Here is a 17,415-nt window from a genome sequence, read left to right as displayed (position 1 = left end):
TTTCAGGCATATATGGGTAATTTCCTGTTGATTAAACAATGTATTTTGATTTATTTAATATTATTAAACAATATATTTTGATTTATTTAATATTATTAAACAATATATTTTGATTTATTTAATATTATTAAACAACACTATTTAATGTATTTAATATTATTAAACAATATATTTTAATTTATTTAATATTATTAAACAATATATTTTGATTTATTTAGTATTATTAAACAATACATTTTAATTTATTTAATATTATTAAACAATATATTTTGATTTATTTAATATTATTAAACAATACATTTTGATTTATTTAATAAAGCACAGCACATATTAATTATGACACGATTATATAATATTAAAATACAATACAGTATTATTAGTTTTATTGTGGTGAAGTGAAGACAAATACATTTGACTTGAAAAATAACTTCCTCTATCTTTTGCAATTGTGGGCGGAGCTTGACATGAGTTGATCACAATGGCTAGTGCTAATCACGTCGCTTTCTGATTGGATTAGCGCTTTTTTTCCTTTTTTTGTTGGTTTTTGGGGTCAGCCATTAATCAATTCAACAATTGACTACTTTGCTTTCCCCATCATTTAAAAATTCCTCTTTTAAATCGCTTACTCGTTATAAAATGCCCCTTCATTAAAAACGTAAAACGCTACTTTTAATCTTAAAAATTCAAATGAATTAGCGGCGCCGCCGCCGACTGAACTGCAGATCGTTGACCCGCCGCTTCCTCTTCAAACACAGCACGCCGCTACTGTTTACCCCGCCGTGTCGTGTCGTGTCACTTGCGCCACGAGGCCGCCAAAAAACCACACAAAACAACCCCCACCTCGCCAAACCTTGATTTTTTTTAAAAAAAATCCCCCTTAGCGCAACATTAGCAGGAAAGCTCCCCCCAAAAATCATTCATTCATTCATTTTCTGTACCGCTTATCCTCACGAGGGTCGCGGGGGGTGCTGGAGCTGACTACGGTCACCACGTGGGGCGACACACCGGATCAGTGGGTAGCCAATCGCAGGGCAGAGATGAGACAAACAACCATTTGGGACGATTTAGAGTGCTAAATTAGCTTAGCATGCATGTTTTTGGGTATGTGGTAGGAAACCGGAGTACCCGGAGAAAAGCAAAGAACATGCAAACTGAACACAGAGGAAATTGGAGCACCCTAAGGAAAACCCACATAAACGTGGGGATAACATGCAAACTTCACACTGAGGACCCACCTAGGATGGAGCTTATCCTAGGCAGCAGACGGGACAAATGCAGAATGGATTGCCAGCCAATCGCAGGGCACCACGAGAGAAACAACCCATCGCTCTTAATGAGGGACAAATTAGCATACAATTAGCCTAGCATGAATATTTTTTGAAATGTGGGAGGAAATTAGAGCACCCGGACGAAAAACCACAGATAACATGCAAATTTGGACCCACCTGGAATCAGACCCACGACCCCAGAACTGCGAGGCCAATTTGCTAACCACTCCCCCTTCATACAAAATCAAAAATCAAAAACCCAAAAATCCAAAACCCAGAAGAAAACCCACAGAAACTTGGAGATAACATGCAAATTTGGACCCACCTGGAATCGAACCCACTACCCTAGAACTGCGAGCCCAAAGCGCTAACCACTCCCCCTTCATACAAAATCAAAAATCCGAAACCCAAAAATCCAAAATCCAAAACCCAAAAATCCAAAACCCGGAAGAAAACCCACAGAAACTTGGAGATAACATGCAAACTTGGACCCACCTGGAATCAAACCCACGACCCCAGAACTGCGAGGCCAAAGTGCTAACCACTTCTCCTCCATACAAAATCAAAAATCCAAAAATCCGAAACCCAAAAATCCAAAACCCGGAAGAAAACCCACAGAAACTTGGAGATAACATGCAAACTTGGACCCACCTGGAATCGAACCCTGAAACCCAGAACTGCGAGGCCAATTTGCTAACCACTCCCCCTTTATACAAAATCAAAAATCCAAAAATCCGAAACCCAAAAATCCAAAACCCAAAAATCCAAAACCCAAAAATCCAAAACCCAAAAATCCAAAACCCAGAAGAAAACCCACAGAAACTTGGAGATAACATGCAAATTTGGACCCACCTGGAATCGAACCCACGACCCCAGAACTGCGAGGCCAATTTGCTAACCACTCCCCCTTCATACAAAATCAAAAATCCAAAAATCCGAAACCCAAAAATCCAAAACCCGGAAGAAAACCCACAGAAACTTGCAAATTTGGACCCACCTCGAATCGAACTCTGAATTCCAGCACTGCGAGGCCAATTTGCTAACCACTCCCCCTTCATACAAAACTCTAAAAAACAAATCACAGCACTTGGAAAACAAAATCTCTTTAAAAAAAACGGGTTGAGGCAGTCCGGGTCTGGCCCCTGTCCCTCCGCTTGGACACCGGGGGTGCTTCAGTAAGGGAGGAGAACGAAAAAAAAGAAAGATAGATAGATAGATAGATAGATAGACAGAAAGGAAAACAGCGCTTGACTTTAGTTAACCATCAACCCGGGACCCCTGGGAGGGCCGGCTCGGGTCTCCTGACGAGGAGGCGGTCTGGGTTTGGGTCTGGGTGGAGCCCCGAAGAGCAGAAGAAGAAGAAGAAGAAAGAAGAAGAAGAAGAAGAAGAAGGTGTGGGAGGGAGGAGGTTAGGGGGGGGGGGGGGGTTGACATTAGTTGGCCCCGGATGAGCCTTCCCGTCACAGTGTCAGAACGGCAGGGAAGAAGGCAGGACGGCAGGACGGCAGGACGGCGGCAGACATGGACATGGCGGACTACAGCGAGGCCCTGGACCCGGCGTACACCACGCTGGAGTTTGAGAACATGCACGTGTTGGCCATGGGCGCAGGTGAGACCCGCCTCGGACTCGGACTCACCCGCTAACGGCGCTAACTACGCTAACGGCGTTTGGTGACCTTTGGCTCGAGTGGACGGGATGGCCCAAAAAAAATGTTGACTTTTATTGGGTGGTGTGGATGGAGGAAAGTGTTGGATTTTTGATTTTTGGGAGGAGGGGTGATATTTTTTAGAGTGGGATTTTGGTAGGGGTTTAATATGGAGGTGAATGATGGGATTTCGGGGCTTGGAAATGCATTGAGTTTTGATGATGTTGTTTTGATTGGGGGTTGATTTTGGGGGGGGAAATGTTTGGGTGTTGTATGGCAGTAGGGAGGGAGATATTTGGTGATTTTAGGGGTGTTGTGTTTGTGCGTTTTTGCAGCTTTTGAAAAGGCTGAGCTGTTTGTCGATCGCGGATTTTGCTGATCCCAGTTTTTTTTTAAATGCGGGTGTTCTAATGTTAACAAGGGGGAAGATATTTGGCGTTTTTACGGGTATTTTGTTTAGCTCTTGTTGGAATTTTCGCAAGTTTTGAAAAGGCTGAGCATTTTTTGTCGATCTCGAATTTTACTGATTTTTATTTTGATTTATTTTTTTTAAAAATTATGCGGGTGTTCTACAGCCGTAGCTTGAGAAATAGTTGGCGTTTTCACGGGTATTGAATTTGTCCCTTTTAACAAAATGTCCCAACTTTTGAAAAGGCTGAGCTGTCAATCTTGACTTTTGCTGATCCCCATTTTTTAAATGATAACAATATCCACTTTTTTTAAACCATTCCAATCCATCTTTCTTGTTGATCGCCTCTTATTTATGTCCTGTTGTTTTTCAAAATAAAATAAAAAAGTTTAAACGATATAGGCTTTCCCCCCAATTTCAACGTTATCAGCCAAAACTTATTTTTTTTTGACTCATTTATTAACCACAAAATAACGGTGCAAACTAATTATGTTCAATTATTATTAAAAAAATATTGTTTGTTTTCGCTGGTGAAAATATTAATACAAATATTTTTGGATGGATTATTTAATAGAAAAACTCATGTGATATAATAAATGGAGTTCATTTTTTATTTTTTTTAATTGTCGCTGGACATTTTCTTTTTGTTCTGCAGTTAGTGTTAATATATTTATATATTTATATATATATAGTATGTTTTATCGAGAATTATTTTGTTTAATGAAATTAATGGATTTACATATTTATTAAGAAAACGACTTGATGATGTCAAATCCTTTAATCGTGATTTACGAATACAATCATCAAATTAGCACATAAACTAGGAAACAGCGCCCTCGTGTGTCCAAGCACCAGATCACAGTTTGACTTTGATTTATTTATCTCAGGGACAATACATATTCATTCGATTAGATTAGATTAAACTTTATTCATCCAGTACTCAATAAATTACTGAAAACATATACATGTAAATATATAAGATTATACCCAAAAGATCATTTTAATCTCTTTATGTCGGGGGGCACGTCAGCTGACTACTGCGGACTAGTGGACGCGAGTGGAATTGTTTATTTTTTTCTTGATTTTCATTCATAAACGTCAAAATAAATGTTTTTTGTAGCATTTTATCTGTTTATCTTTTCTCTATTTTGGAAATAAATGACCATATCGGCCAAGTTCGCCATGACACCATGACGTCATGGCGTCATGACGTCATGGCGTTTCATCTTTGTCACCTTGCAGTTCCATGCATGGCCTCTTTTTATGCGCATATAAGCCGTACCCTCGATTCAGTCATTTTATTTGTCCGACGAATTCGGCTTATATGCGGGTAAAGTGGATTTTCCTCAATTAAAAAAATGGCCGATCCCAATATAACAAGTCAAATGTCCAAATATGTATCGCAATAACGAGCGGTCTTTCCTCCCCTCAGACTCCTCGCCGGCCGAGAGCGCCAACATGAGCGGCGGCGGGCACCTGACGGCGGGCAGCCTGTGCGCCATATGTGGGGATCGAGCCACGGGCAAACACTACGGGGCGTCCAGCTGCGACGGCTGCAAAGGATTCTTCCGCCGCAGCGTCCGCAAAAACCACATGTATTCCTGCAGGTACCGTTCCCGCCGCTCAGGCAAAATAGTGGGTCGCGGAGGGTGCCGGAGCCTCTCCCAGCCAAGGGGTGGGCGCCCTGAAACCGGTCGCCAGCCAATCGCAGGACACAAGGAGATAAACAACCAATCTCTCACAGCTAGGGACCTATTAGCGTCCAGTTAGCCTAGCATGCATGTTTTTGAGACATGGGAGGAAACTGGAGAACCCGGAGAAAAGCCACGCAAGCCCAGGGTGAACACGCAAACTGCACACTTTGACTGTCACACACAGCTAGGAACAATTTAGCGTAGTTAGCCTAGCATGCATGTTTTTGAGATGTGGGAGGAAACTGGAGTACCCAGAGAAAAGCCATGCAAGCCCAGGGTGAACATGCAAACTGCACACATTGACTGGCACACACAAATAGGGACAATTTAGCGTACAGTTAGCTTAGCATGCATGTTTTTGAGATGTGGGAGGAAATTGGAGTACCCAGAGAAAAGCCACACAAGCCCAGGGTGAACACCCAAACGGCACACATTGACTGTCACACACAGCTAGGGAGAATTTAGCATAGAGTTAGCCTAGCATGCATGCTTTTGGGATGTAGGATGAAACTGGAGTACCCGGAGAAAAGCCACGCAAGCCCAGAGTGAACATGCAAACTGCACATTGACTGGCACACACAAATAGGGACAATTTAGCGTGCAGTTAGCTTAGCATGCATGTTTTTGAGACGTGGGAGGAAACTGGAGTACCCAGAGAAAAGCCATGCAAGCTTGGGGAAAATGTTTAATCTCCACACAGTGAGGACCCACTTGGGAGCAAACCCTTGACCTCAAAACTGTGAGGCCGTCACGCTAACCACTTTACACCGGACTGCCTACATATAATAGCATATAGATTTGCGTACATATTTCATTTTTAAAAATGCATAATTTTAAAGGGTTTAGCATTGTGGCTAGCATTAAAGATGGCTAATTCAATCAACATTAGCCTAGCATGCATGTTTTTTGGGATGTGGGGGGAAACCGGAGTGCCCAGAAAAAATCCCACACAAGCCCAGGGAAAACATGGAAACCCCACACAGTGAGGATCCAACTGGAATCGAACCCACGGCCTCAGAACTGTGAGCCCGATTCGCTAACCGCTAAACATAAAAAGGCATTGACGCTTTTATAACCTAAAACACACCAATAGCGTATTAAAGATGGCGGAAGCAATGATGCTAATTCAATGTACCGTGATCCTCTACTTATGAAAAATATTTCACCCTGGGCTTGCGCGGCTTTTCTCCGGGTACTCCAGTTTCCTCCCACGTCTCAAACACAAGCATGCTAGGCTAACTACGCTAAATTGTCCCTAGCTGTATGTGACAGTCAATGTGTGCAGTTTGCATGTTCACCCCAGGCCTGGGTGGCTTTTCTCCGGGTACTCCAGTTTCCTCCCACGTCTCAAAAACATGCATGCTAGGCTAACTACGCTAAATTGTCCCTAGCTGTGTGTCACAGTCAATGTGTGCAGTTTGCGTGTTCACACTGGGCTTGTGTGGCTTTTCTTCGGGTTCTCCAGTTTCCTTCTACATCCCAAAAACATCCATACTAGGCTAATTTAGCACTCATATTGTCCTTTTATTCTCTATTGCTGTTTTGACTTGGTTTCTTAGAATTTTATTGAAAAATTTAAAAAATATTCTCGGGTAGGGGGCGGGGTCAAATATTGAAATGTTCGTATGGGGGCGCTAGAGAGAACAAGTGCGAAGCGCTGCATTATTCAAATTGCGATTCTTTTGCGATGGGTGAAATTTGACCAAAAACTTTGAGGGTTTTGGTGGCGGGTCAAATTTGCGCAAAAAGTTTGACGTTTTTGTGACCAATCAAATTTGAGCATTTTTTTTTTTTGCGCAGGTTCAACCGACAATGCATCGTGGACAAAGACAAGCGAAATCAATGTCGATACTGCAGACTGAAGAAATGCTTCAGAGCCGGCATGAAGAAAGAAGGTGAGCTGGGAGGCCACGCCCCCTTTTTTGGTGCGTCCCAGTGGACGAGCGCTTAGCCCAAAGGGGGAGGGAACCTGTGGCTCGGGAGCCACATGTGGCTCTTTTTTATGGGTGCATATATGGCTCTGAGCTCAAATATGGAACCCGGTGGTGAGAGAGCCGAGTCCCGAACGGACCAATAGGAACGTAGCGTCGGCACTGATTTTTTTTGTACTTTAAAAGTGGGTAAATGACTATAAAATTTGCATTTTCTTGTACAGTTGCACCTCTACTTACGAAATTATTTGGTTCCAAGACTTTTTGTAACTTGAAAATTTGGTAAGTAGAGGTGTACTTTATATGTAAATTCTCTCATTGGTTCCACGATCCTCACACAACTACCAATTAAACCCTTTAAAATGGGTTAAAGTGTCCCAATTTTATATGAAAGATGTGATGAAACACACAAAATGAGAGAAAATTATAAGGAAACGATTAATTAATGTCTTAGAATAAAAAAATATGGCAAGAGCCTGTTCTACTCCAGCCGAAAGCCGTCTACTTTGTAGTACATTTCAGACTTTCATGCATGCCGTGTGTGTCTGTGTGTCTGTGTGTGTGTGTGTGTGTTGGTGTGTGTATGTGTGTGTTTGTGTATGTGTGTGTGTGTGTGTGTATAAGTGTGAGTATATGTGTGTGTTTGTGTGTGTATGTATGTATGTGTTTGTGTGTGTTGGTGTGCATGTGTGTGTGTGTGTTTTTGTGTGTGTTTGTGTGTGAATGTGTTTGTGTGTGTGTGTATGTGTGTGATAGTGTGTGTGTGTATACGTGTGTATATGTGCGTGTGTATACGTGTGTATATGTGTGTGTGTGTATGTGTGTGTGAATGTGTGTTTGTGTGTGTGTGTGTTTTTGTGTGCGTTTTTGTGTGTGTGTGTGTGTGTGTGTGAATGTGTTGTGTGCGAAAATATTTGGCACGTTGCTAGGCTAATTGCATGCTAATTTGCCCTTAGCTACGATAGCTGCTTGTCATTAGTCTCCTTGTGCCCCGCTATTGGCTGGTTTCAGGGTGCCCATAGTTAGCTGGGATACGCTCCAGCACCCCCTGCGACCCTTGCGAGAACAATGAATGAATCTCTCAACCCTCCTTTGGATTTTTAGCAGCAAACATAAAATCAACGCATTTTACTTTGGCGAGTCGGCCGCAAAATGATGCGCCGCCTTACGTGGCCACGCCCCTTTTCTGGAGTGACAGTTCGGCGCTCGCTCGAGGGTGTTGCGACATCCGCGAGAAGACTCGTCGTTAATGATCGCCGAGAAGATTATGCTGAGCAAACACTTGGCGGGGCAATAATGGCCGTCGCTGATAAACCTTGTTTTTCTCGCCGTTTCGTCTCGCTCGCTCGCCATTGGTGGAAATCGGCGGAATTAGCCAATCAGATCGCATCTTTATTTTTGGGCCTGAATACAGTCAAACCTTGAGATACGAGCTTCATGCGTTCCGGGGACGGAGCCCGTATGTCGATGTACTCGTATGTCAAATCGAGCTTTCCCATAGAAATGTACTGAAGCACCCCCGCGGTCTTTGGTCTCCGCCCACAGCAGTGCAGAATGAAAGAGACCGAATCAGCACCAGGAGATCCAGCTACGAAGACAGCAGCTTGCCTTCCATTAACGCGCTCATCCAAGCCGACGTGCTTTCCAGACAGGTGCGTCCAATCGTGCGTCCAATCGTCCGTCACAATCCTCCAAAATGGCCGCTTAGGCAAGATTTTATTTGGTAAGGTGTAGTGGAATCGTTCAAAAGCTGAAAAGTAACAATTCAATCATTTCATCCGTCATTTTTGTTGAGGCTAACGAGTTAGCTCATGGATTGTTAGCGATATTTTTAGAGATAGATAAAATAAATAAATAAAAAATAAATAAATGAAAATAAATACATACATACATAAAACTAACAAAATACATAAAATAAAAATAATAAATAAATAAAATAAATACATAAAAATAAATAAATACATAAAATAAAAATAATAAATAAATAAATAAATAAAATAAATACATAAAAATACATAAATAATAATTAAATAAAAATACATACATCAAAAAATAAATATAAATAAATAAATACAAAAAAATAGCTAAATAAAAATAAATAATATAATAAATATAAATAAATAAATACAAAAAAAATAGCTAAATAAAAATAAATAATATAATAAATATAAATAACTGAGAATTTCTTTACTCCGCTTTCCTCCCACATTCCCAAAACATGCATGCTAGGCTAATAGTTAGCTAAATTGCTCCTAGCTGCGAATAATCGGTCATTTGTCTCCTCGTGCTTTGTGATTGGCCAACCACCCATTCGGGGGTGTCCCCCACATGATTCCCCTCGTCGGCTGGGGTAGGCTCCGGCACCCCCCGCGACCCTTTTGTGAGGATAAATGCGACGTTAGCCCGATTTGACGCTCACAACCATCATGACCGCCGCCTTAACAAAAAATAACAACAACGAGGCAACTCCTTACAGTGAGCACCCACCTGGGATCGAACCCTCGACCCCAGAACTGCAAGCCCGACGCACTCACCGCCAAATTATTATAAAAATTATAAAATTGCATTTAAATACAAAATCGGACAAAGCAGGTCTAACGTCCGGGTCGGATCGTTTCAGATCGCCTCCCCCGGTCCGGTCTTGAACGGCGACGTCCGCACCAAGAAAATGGCCGCCATCACGGACGTGTGCGAGTCCATGAAGCAGCAGCTTTTGGTCTTGGTGGAGTGGGCCAAGTACATCCCGGCCTTCTGCGACCTGCCCCTGGATGACCAGGTGAGACCGGCCCGGACGCAATGTACGGGGCGCGCTCGGGTCACTCATCAACTCGAACCGTGTCCGTTTGTCCACCCGAACAAGTTGTGGAAGCGGAGGTCAATGATTAAATGGCGGGTGGTAATGTATTTCGCTGTTGGGTTACAATATGACTGCTGGCGGGGGCCGCTTGAGAGTCTGAGGGGGGGGAAGAGGCTCGGGGGAGTCGGGCTCGATGCAGAGGAGAAAGAACGTGGCCGTGGCATTGGGACTTTTAAAATAGGGAGAGGACTTTTTTGTCTAAGTCTGGAGTCAAAAGGGATTAGAATTGTGGATTTGTTTGACTTTGGGGAAATTGGGGATGAAGTTGAATTTAGATTTGGATGTCAAAATTTGGGCTCAGAATTTGGACGTTAGATATAAGAATTCAGACTCGGTTCTCAGAGTTCTTACGTGATTCTCGGGATTCTTGAAGTCAGAATTCAGGCTTTAAAAAGTGAGGAGTCAGAATTACGGCTTCATTTGACATCTGACATCTGAGAATAAGCTGGGAATTGAGCATCAGGTCAAATTTTTATTTATTCATTTTTATGTATTCATTTTTCTTTAATTTTTCTGTTATTTATTTCATTATTTTTATTTATTGTTTATTTATTTGTTTTTGTTTATTATTATTTTAGCTTTATTTATTTAATTTTTTAATTTATTTTTATTTATTATTTATGTATTTATTTTTATGTATGTTTATTTATTTTTATTTAGTTATTTTTATCTATTTATTTATATTCATTTATTTTTATCTATTTAATTATATATTTTTATTTTATTCTTATTTTTTTATTTTTATTTATTTTTCATTTTATGTATTTATTCATTTATTTTATGTATTTATTTTTTTATTTGATGTATTATTTTTCTGTCTTTATTTATTTTTTATAGTTTTTTCTATTTATTTATATTCATTTATTTTTATCTATTTAAGTATATATTTTTATTTTATTTTTTCATTTTTTAATTATGTTTTTATTCTTTATTTTATGTATTCATTTATTTATTTTCATTTATTTGGTATTATTTTAGAATATTCTGACTTGATTTGTAATTCGGATTTAAATCTGAAAATCCAGGGCCACGATTGGCCATTTCAAATCACAACACAGTCTTGTTCCAAAAACGTTCCTTTAAATCATTTTGCACACCAACTCCAAATCTCATCCACCCTTTCATTTTTTTCCCTCACCCTCCAAAAAAACAAGCACGCAATCATTAACAGTATCATAGCTAGCTCGCTAACTAGCCAACAAGCTAGCTTCTGGTCACTCATTTGCTGGCATTGTCTCCAAACACTTCTCCCAACATAAAAAAAATGGACTCCACAGATTTCTCCCATTTAAAAAAACACCGACATGCTAGCTAAAATTAGCGATCTTTTGGTCTGGCCCCGCCCACCCAAATGACACAAAATGGTCCCTTTCCACCTTTTTTCCAGGTGGCATTGCTTCGAGCCCACGCCGGAGAACACCTATTGCTGGGCGCCGCCAAGAGGTCTATGCTCTTCAAAGACCTGCTCTTGCTGGGTGAGGGCGAGACCCCCGAAAAAGGGCGTGTTGTGGGCGTGGCCTATTTGTTGATTTTAAAAAAAATGTTTTTATTTTTTTTTTTTTTTTGTCCGACAGGAAACGACCACATCATCCCCAGGAACTGCCCCGAACCCGAAGTGGGCCGGGTGGCCCTGAGGATCCTGGACGAGCTGGTGGTCCCGTTCCAGGAACTCCAGATCGACGACAACGAGTACGCCTGCCTGAAGGCCATCGTCTTCTTCGACCCAGGTTCGACCAGGGGAAGGTTTTTGACCGAGTCCCAGTCCGAGTTCGGGCCAATGAATAACGGGATGGTTTTTTTGGGGGGCGGGGCTAGATGCCAAAGGTCTAAGCGACCCGGGCAAGATCAAGAGGATGCGGTATCAAGTGCAGGTGAGCTTGGAGGACTACATCAACGACCGGCAGTACGACTCGCGTGGGCGTTTCGGCGAGCTGCTCCTCCTGCTGCCGACCCTCCAAGGCATCACTTGGCAGATGATCGAACAGATTCAGTTCGTCAAACTGTTCGGGATGGCGAAGATTGATAATCTGCTGCAGGAGATGCTTCTGGGAGGTGAGAAAGAACAGATTATATTTGAGGGTTTTTTGCTTTTTTGGTTGAATTTCTGTAATTGAAAAAAATGGCATATTTCCATTCATTTTTTTATTATATAAAGAGATTTCTTTAATTGAAAGGAATCTCGCATTTCCAGTATTTTTTTTTAAATATATAAAGAGAATTCGTTTTTTAATTGAAAAAAAAAATCTTTTTTTTTCAATAAAAAAAAATGTCGCATTTCCATTTTTTTTAAATATATAAAGAGAATTTGGGTTTTTTTATTGAAAGGAATCTCGCATTCCCATTCATTTTTTAAAATATATACAGGGAGAAATCGTTTTTTAATTGAAAAAAATCATTTTTTTCCATTTTCTTTTCAATTGAAAAAAAAATACATTTTTCCTTTTTTTTATTGAAAAAAATCATTTCAATTCATTTTTAATATATAGCAAGAATTCATTTTTCTATGAAAAATATCTCCCATTTCCATTCATTTTTAGATATATAATAAGAATTGGTTTTTTTAATTTTCATTAAATTTTTAATATATAGAGATTTTTTTTAATGAAAAAAATCTCACATTTCCATTCATTAAAAAAAAATACAAATATAGAGATATTTTTAAATGATAAAAAACATTTTTTCCATTTTTTTTTAATTGAAAAAAAATAATTTCCATTCATTTTTTTTATAAATAGAGAATTACTTTTCAAAAAAAAAATCTCCCATTTCCATTTATTTTTTAATACATATATAAAGAGAATTATTTTTTAATTGAAAAAAAATCATTTCCATTCATTTTTTAATATCTAGAGAATTGTTTTTTTTTTTAATTAAAAAAAAAATCCCATTTCCATTCATTTTTTTAATTGAAAAAAAAAATCATTTTTTTTTCAATTTTTTTCATTTTTTTTTCAATTGAAAAGAAATCTTCATTTCCATTTATTTTTTTAATAAATAAAGAAAATTCGTTTTTTTGTATTGAAAAAAAATCTCTTTCCATTTATTTTTTAATAAAGAAAGAAAAATCGTTTTTTTTAATTGAAAAAAGAACAATTTTTGGATCAGAAAAGCTATCAAGTGTAGTCATGCCGACCCTCCAAACGTAACGAGTTGGACACACTTTGGACTCCGGTTTGTGTTTCAGGTTCTGGCAACGAAGCGGCGCACGCCCCTCACTCCCTTCACCCGCACCTAGTTCAGGAACACCTCAGCAGCAACGTCATTGTTGCCGGCAACATGGCCACGCCCATCCATAACGGACAAATCTGTACGTAGAAAGGGGCGGGGCCGAGGGCGGGGCCGACAAGGCTTGGTCGGAAAAGGCTCGGCGGAATAATCGTAATAATCCTGGGAATTGTTCCCGCAAACTGATCTGGATTAGCCGGGCCGGGCACTGAAAGAAAGCTTCTGTTTTTCTTTGCTAACGTGTTTAATGCGCTGAGAAATTTTCTGAAAATAGCTGAGAAATGTTCTCTTGTGCCTAAAAGAAATTTAATACCTCGGTTTACCAAAAGAATTGGCTCCAGAATTTGGATTGGATCAAAATAGAGCAGAGTTTTAGATAAAAATTCTTCAATTAGTGCCACGGTTCTTCAAAAAAACGACAAAAATGAGAAAAAATTATGAATAGGAAACCTTTTCTATTGATGTAATTCGGAAGCTAACGTTAGCATGTAAGCACACATGTAAACAACTTCAAATGATGGATTCCAAACAAATGAGCATTAATTAGAAGATGCAAAATCAGTCATAGATGAATAACTTCGTTTAGTTTGCACCAATCTTTTTAAATAAAGCTTTAGCCACTCTCAAAAAAAAATATTTTTTTTGTTAAAAAATATGGAGAGTTATTGATGGGAAACAATGGAGTGTAGGGAGACTGTCAAGCAGAACGCAACGCTACCGCGACCATTTCAAAATTAAATCAGGTATACAAAAAACGTATTGCCGTTCGGAGGATTTAGATTAGATTAGGTTAGATTAGATTAGTTTATATTAGATAAAATTAGATTAGATTCAATTCGATTAGATTAGATTGTTTTACATTATTTTATCTTATTTTTTCTTATTTTATCTTATTTTATCTTAGTCTGTCTTATTTTATTTTATCTTATTTTTTCTTATCTTATTTTATCTTATCTTATTTTATCTTAGTCTGTCTTATTTTATCTTATCTTATTTTATCTTCTTATTTTATCTTCTTATTTTATGTTATTTTATCTTCTTATCTTATTTTATCTTAGCTTATCTTATTTTATCTTAGTCTGTCTTATTTTATCTTGTCTTATTTTATCTTAGTCTGTCTTATTTTAGGTTATCTTATCTTAGTTTATCTTATTTTATCTTTTAGCTTAGTTTAGCTTTGCTTATATTAACTTAGTTTATCTTATCTTAGTTTATCTTAGCTTAGTTTATCTTAGCTTAGTTTATTTTAGCTTAGTTTAGTTTATTTTAATTTAGTTTATCTTAGTTTATCTTATCTTATGTTAGCTTATTTATCTTATTTTAGCTTAATTTATCTTAGCTTAGTTTATCTTAACTTAGCTTAGTTTATTTTAGTTTAGCATAGTTTATCTTAGCTTAGCTTAGTTTATTATAGCTTATCTTAGTTTATCTTATTTTTTTATCATATCTTAGTTTATCTTATTTTTTTATCATATCTTCGTTTATTTATTTTAGATTAGATTAGAACAGAACTTTATTTCATCCCGTATTCGGGAAATTTGATCACTTGGATCTTGTTTTCGTATCTTGGAACCCCCATTTGCATATCAAAGTATTTCATAACCTCAAAATGTTGTAAGTAGAAGCATTCGTAAGTAGAGGTACAAGTGTCAATCGTTATTTCTCAACTGGCTCATGTATTTTTGTCCCATTTCTAACTGCGCTTTGTCTTGTGCTTCGCAGCCACTCCCGAAACTCCCATCCCGTCGCCACCGACAGCCTCCGGCTCGGAACATTATAAAATAACTCAGGGGGTGATCGCCACGGTCCCCAAGCAGCCCACCTCCATCCCTCAGCCCACCATTACCAAGCAAGAGGCCATCTGATGACCCTCCAAGATCCAAAACCGTCCGCTTGACCCAAACTTAATGTAACGTAGCTACCGTAAGTGCCTTGACAAGACGTAATAACCATATTTTCTGGACTATAAGTCGCCATTTTTTTCATACTTTGCGACCTATAGAACGCCGAAATACCGCGAGTGCCTCTACTTACGAATGTTTCCACGCGGTGCCTTAATTACCGTATTTACTCACATCAAAGCCGCACCCTTAAAATTGCCTTAAAATCATTGAATTTTACCATTTCTCGCGTATAAGCCGCCCTCTGGTTCAGAATTTTCCCCTCCATATTCATGGTTCACATTATTAGGGTCAATATCATAAGGAATTAATTCATCCAGTAAAATAACCAACAAATAGTAAATGTTACTTTGCTGACATCTACTGGTGGAAACGGGTATAGCAAGTCTAGTGTACATATACGCCGTACTCTTGATTCAGTCATTTTTTTAGTTACAAATACGGCTTATATGCGAGAAAATATGGTAATAATCTTTTTTGTAATCTTACAGACATATTTCAGACAAATTTGGTATACTTTTATCCTTTTTAAAGGTTTTTAGTGGCTAGGATTAAAAATGGTGGAACAAGTGATGCTAATTTAATGTAAAATGCTGCTCTATTTGGGAAAAATACAACTTCCGGAGACAGTTCACTTCCTAAGTAAAGGTACCACTGTATTTTGAAACGTTCTACCGGTGAAGTTACCAAAATTGGCCACCAGGGGGTGCTCATGACCTTTGAATAAGAAGCTAGGAAACCTATTGCGCATGCATCAATGACTATATTTTACGATAATAATGGGATCATAAACCATTTTTTTTATTTCAAAAAGCGCCTACCAAGACACTCAAGGACACTTCCTAACCCAAATTTCAAAGTAAAATAATAAACAAAGCACAGATTAAAAGCCAAATCAAAGTATGACTCTAAGCTAATGAACGACTAATGAAGATGATCCATTTGGAACCGTTTTAATATCATTTATAAAGTTCTACATTCGTTTTTATTTGAATTCCTTTAGTCGGAAGGCTTTTATTCTACTTTACAACAATGCATTTTTCGTGAATATTTACGTTTATTTCGGACCGTAGCGCCGCAATCAAGTCTGCGGACGTCGAATTATTTTGACTTTTAATGGAAATATAAGCAGGCTGGAGTTGTTTATGTTTTATTTTTAAATGTTAAATGTTTTTAACAAACGTTCAGAGGGACACTAAAGTACCTCCATATATCTGAACCGTCTTAAATTGTTATTGGAACAAAGATACGTAACGTGAACGGAAGCTACACGGAATGTTTTGAAAGTAGCACACCGGAAGCTAGTCACCGAAGTCGTACGCTAATGCTACAGCTAGTTTAAGCTAGCGGGACTGTCTGACTTGAGTATTATTAGCCAAAATTGTGAGTGAAATGCGTGCTATGAAAGTCGAAGAACGCCGACTAATTTTCCGTCATTAGCTTAACGTGTTCGAACGTAAATATCGTCAACTAGTTAGTTTTATATCCTATTATCGTCCCCAAAATGGCCGCCCCCATCGTTTGTTTTGCATTGGAATAGCAACACAGGCAGGCTGCGGTTGTCTTTTGTTTTAATCCCCGACTATTCCACAAGCTTCAGAAATTAGCTACATAAATCTAGGCAGCTTTAAATTGTCTCTGGAGGAAAAATATCTGGCCTAGACGGAACTTTTTGGAGGCTAGCTGGACAACTTGGTAGTAGTAGTTGGAGCTAATGTTGATCCCGGGTAGCTACTACAGCTAATGCTAAGCTAACGGGACCGTCAGTGCGTTGACTGTTAGCCAAAACCGTGAGTAAAAGGCTTTATGAATGCTAGCAAAGTTAGGCAAAGTGCTCCAACGTAGTAGCTTACTATGCTAAAGCTAGCTTATGCTAGCACTCTATCTCTTTTTTCGTTATTGACAATGGTTTTGGCAATTATTTTATTTGAACGGCTTTGGTGACACTCAATTAATGCTAGCTGCTGCCTTTAGCTAACTGGCAGACAACGTACGGTACATTTTCCGCAAAAAATGATTTTTAACCCGCTTTTTTTCACTCTTTAACTTGTTTGTTTCTACTCCAGAGCGACTTATCGTCCTGAAAATAAGACACCTGATTTTTTTTCCAGTTTACCAGAAGTGAAACAAAACAAAACAGTTATTTTGTGAGTTTTTTAACTCGGGAAAACTCATCCGACATGGCAACCGCACCATGTTAGTATTTTATGAATGTTACAGGGCTTGCATTCTGTTTAGTGCTTTGTTTGTCTTTTTTTTTTTACATTTCAGGTTCCTCTGTAATTCAAAATGAAAAACCGGTACACTGAGGGGGGTTCTCCGATTTCAGTCTAAATATGTATATTTTTGTTTTTAGTATTTTGATCTCTTGTTGGAAGTGAACGCAAATGTGCCTTGTGTGACCTGTACTGTCTTAAAAGCCGTACAAACTAAAACTCAACCAATAAATCGAGGTTTTCTTTTTACCTTTTCCATTTTTTATAG

General features: G+C 38.7%; 1 protein-coding gene across 5 annotated transcripts in view; it reads left to right on the top strand.

Moving 5' to 3' along the window:
* The window catches only part of hnf4a (hepatocyte nuclear factor 4, alpha), a 32,493-nt gene extending 15,097 nt beyond the window's left edge, over window positions 1-17,396 (top strand). For 2 of the 5 annotated variants that reach the window (XM_077616354.1, XM_077616344.1), the window contains 9 exons: window positions 4,756-4,930; window positions 6,818-6,912; window positions 8,494-8,600; window positions 9,569-9,724; window positions 11,193-11,280; window positions 11,380-11,532; window positions 11,621-11,857; window positions 12,990-13,112; window positions 14,753-17,396. In XM_077616354.1, coding sequence (XP_077472480.1) covers window positions 4,782-4,930; window positions 6,818-6,912; window positions 8,494-8,600; window positions 9,569-9,724; window positions 11,193-11,280; window positions 11,380-11,532; window positions 11,621-11,857; window positions 12,990-13,112; window positions 14,753-14,895 — 1,251 coding nt within the window. In that variant the 5' untranslated portion in view covers window positions 4,756-4,781 and the 3' untranslated portion in view covers window positions 14,896-17,396. Of the gene's footprint in view, window positions 1-2,703; window positions 2,878-4,755; window positions 4,931-6,817; window positions 6,913-8,493; window positions 8,601-9,568; window positions 9,725-11,192; window positions 11,281-11,379; window positions 11,533-11,620; window positions 11,858-12,989; window positions 13,113-14,752 lie in introns of those variants that run through there. The other 3 variants (XR_013304432.1, XM_077616335.1, XM_077616327.1) reach the window with 3 other exon arrangements.
* The last annotated feature ends 19 nt before the right edge of the window (window positions 17,397-17,415 follow it).

Source organism: Stigmatopora argus, chromosome 1 (genome assembly GCF_051989625.1).
Source record: "Stigmatopora argus isolate UIUO_Sarg chromosome 1, RoL_Sarg_1.0, whole genome shotgun sequence".
In the NCBI taxonomy this organism is placed as follows: Eukaryota; Metazoa; Chordata; class Actinopteri; order Syngnathiformes; family Syngnathidae; genus Stigmatopora; species Stigmatopora argus.
The sequence above is the reverse complement of the archived record's forward strand: the minus strand, read 5'-3'. Positions and strand labels throughout refer to the sequence as shown.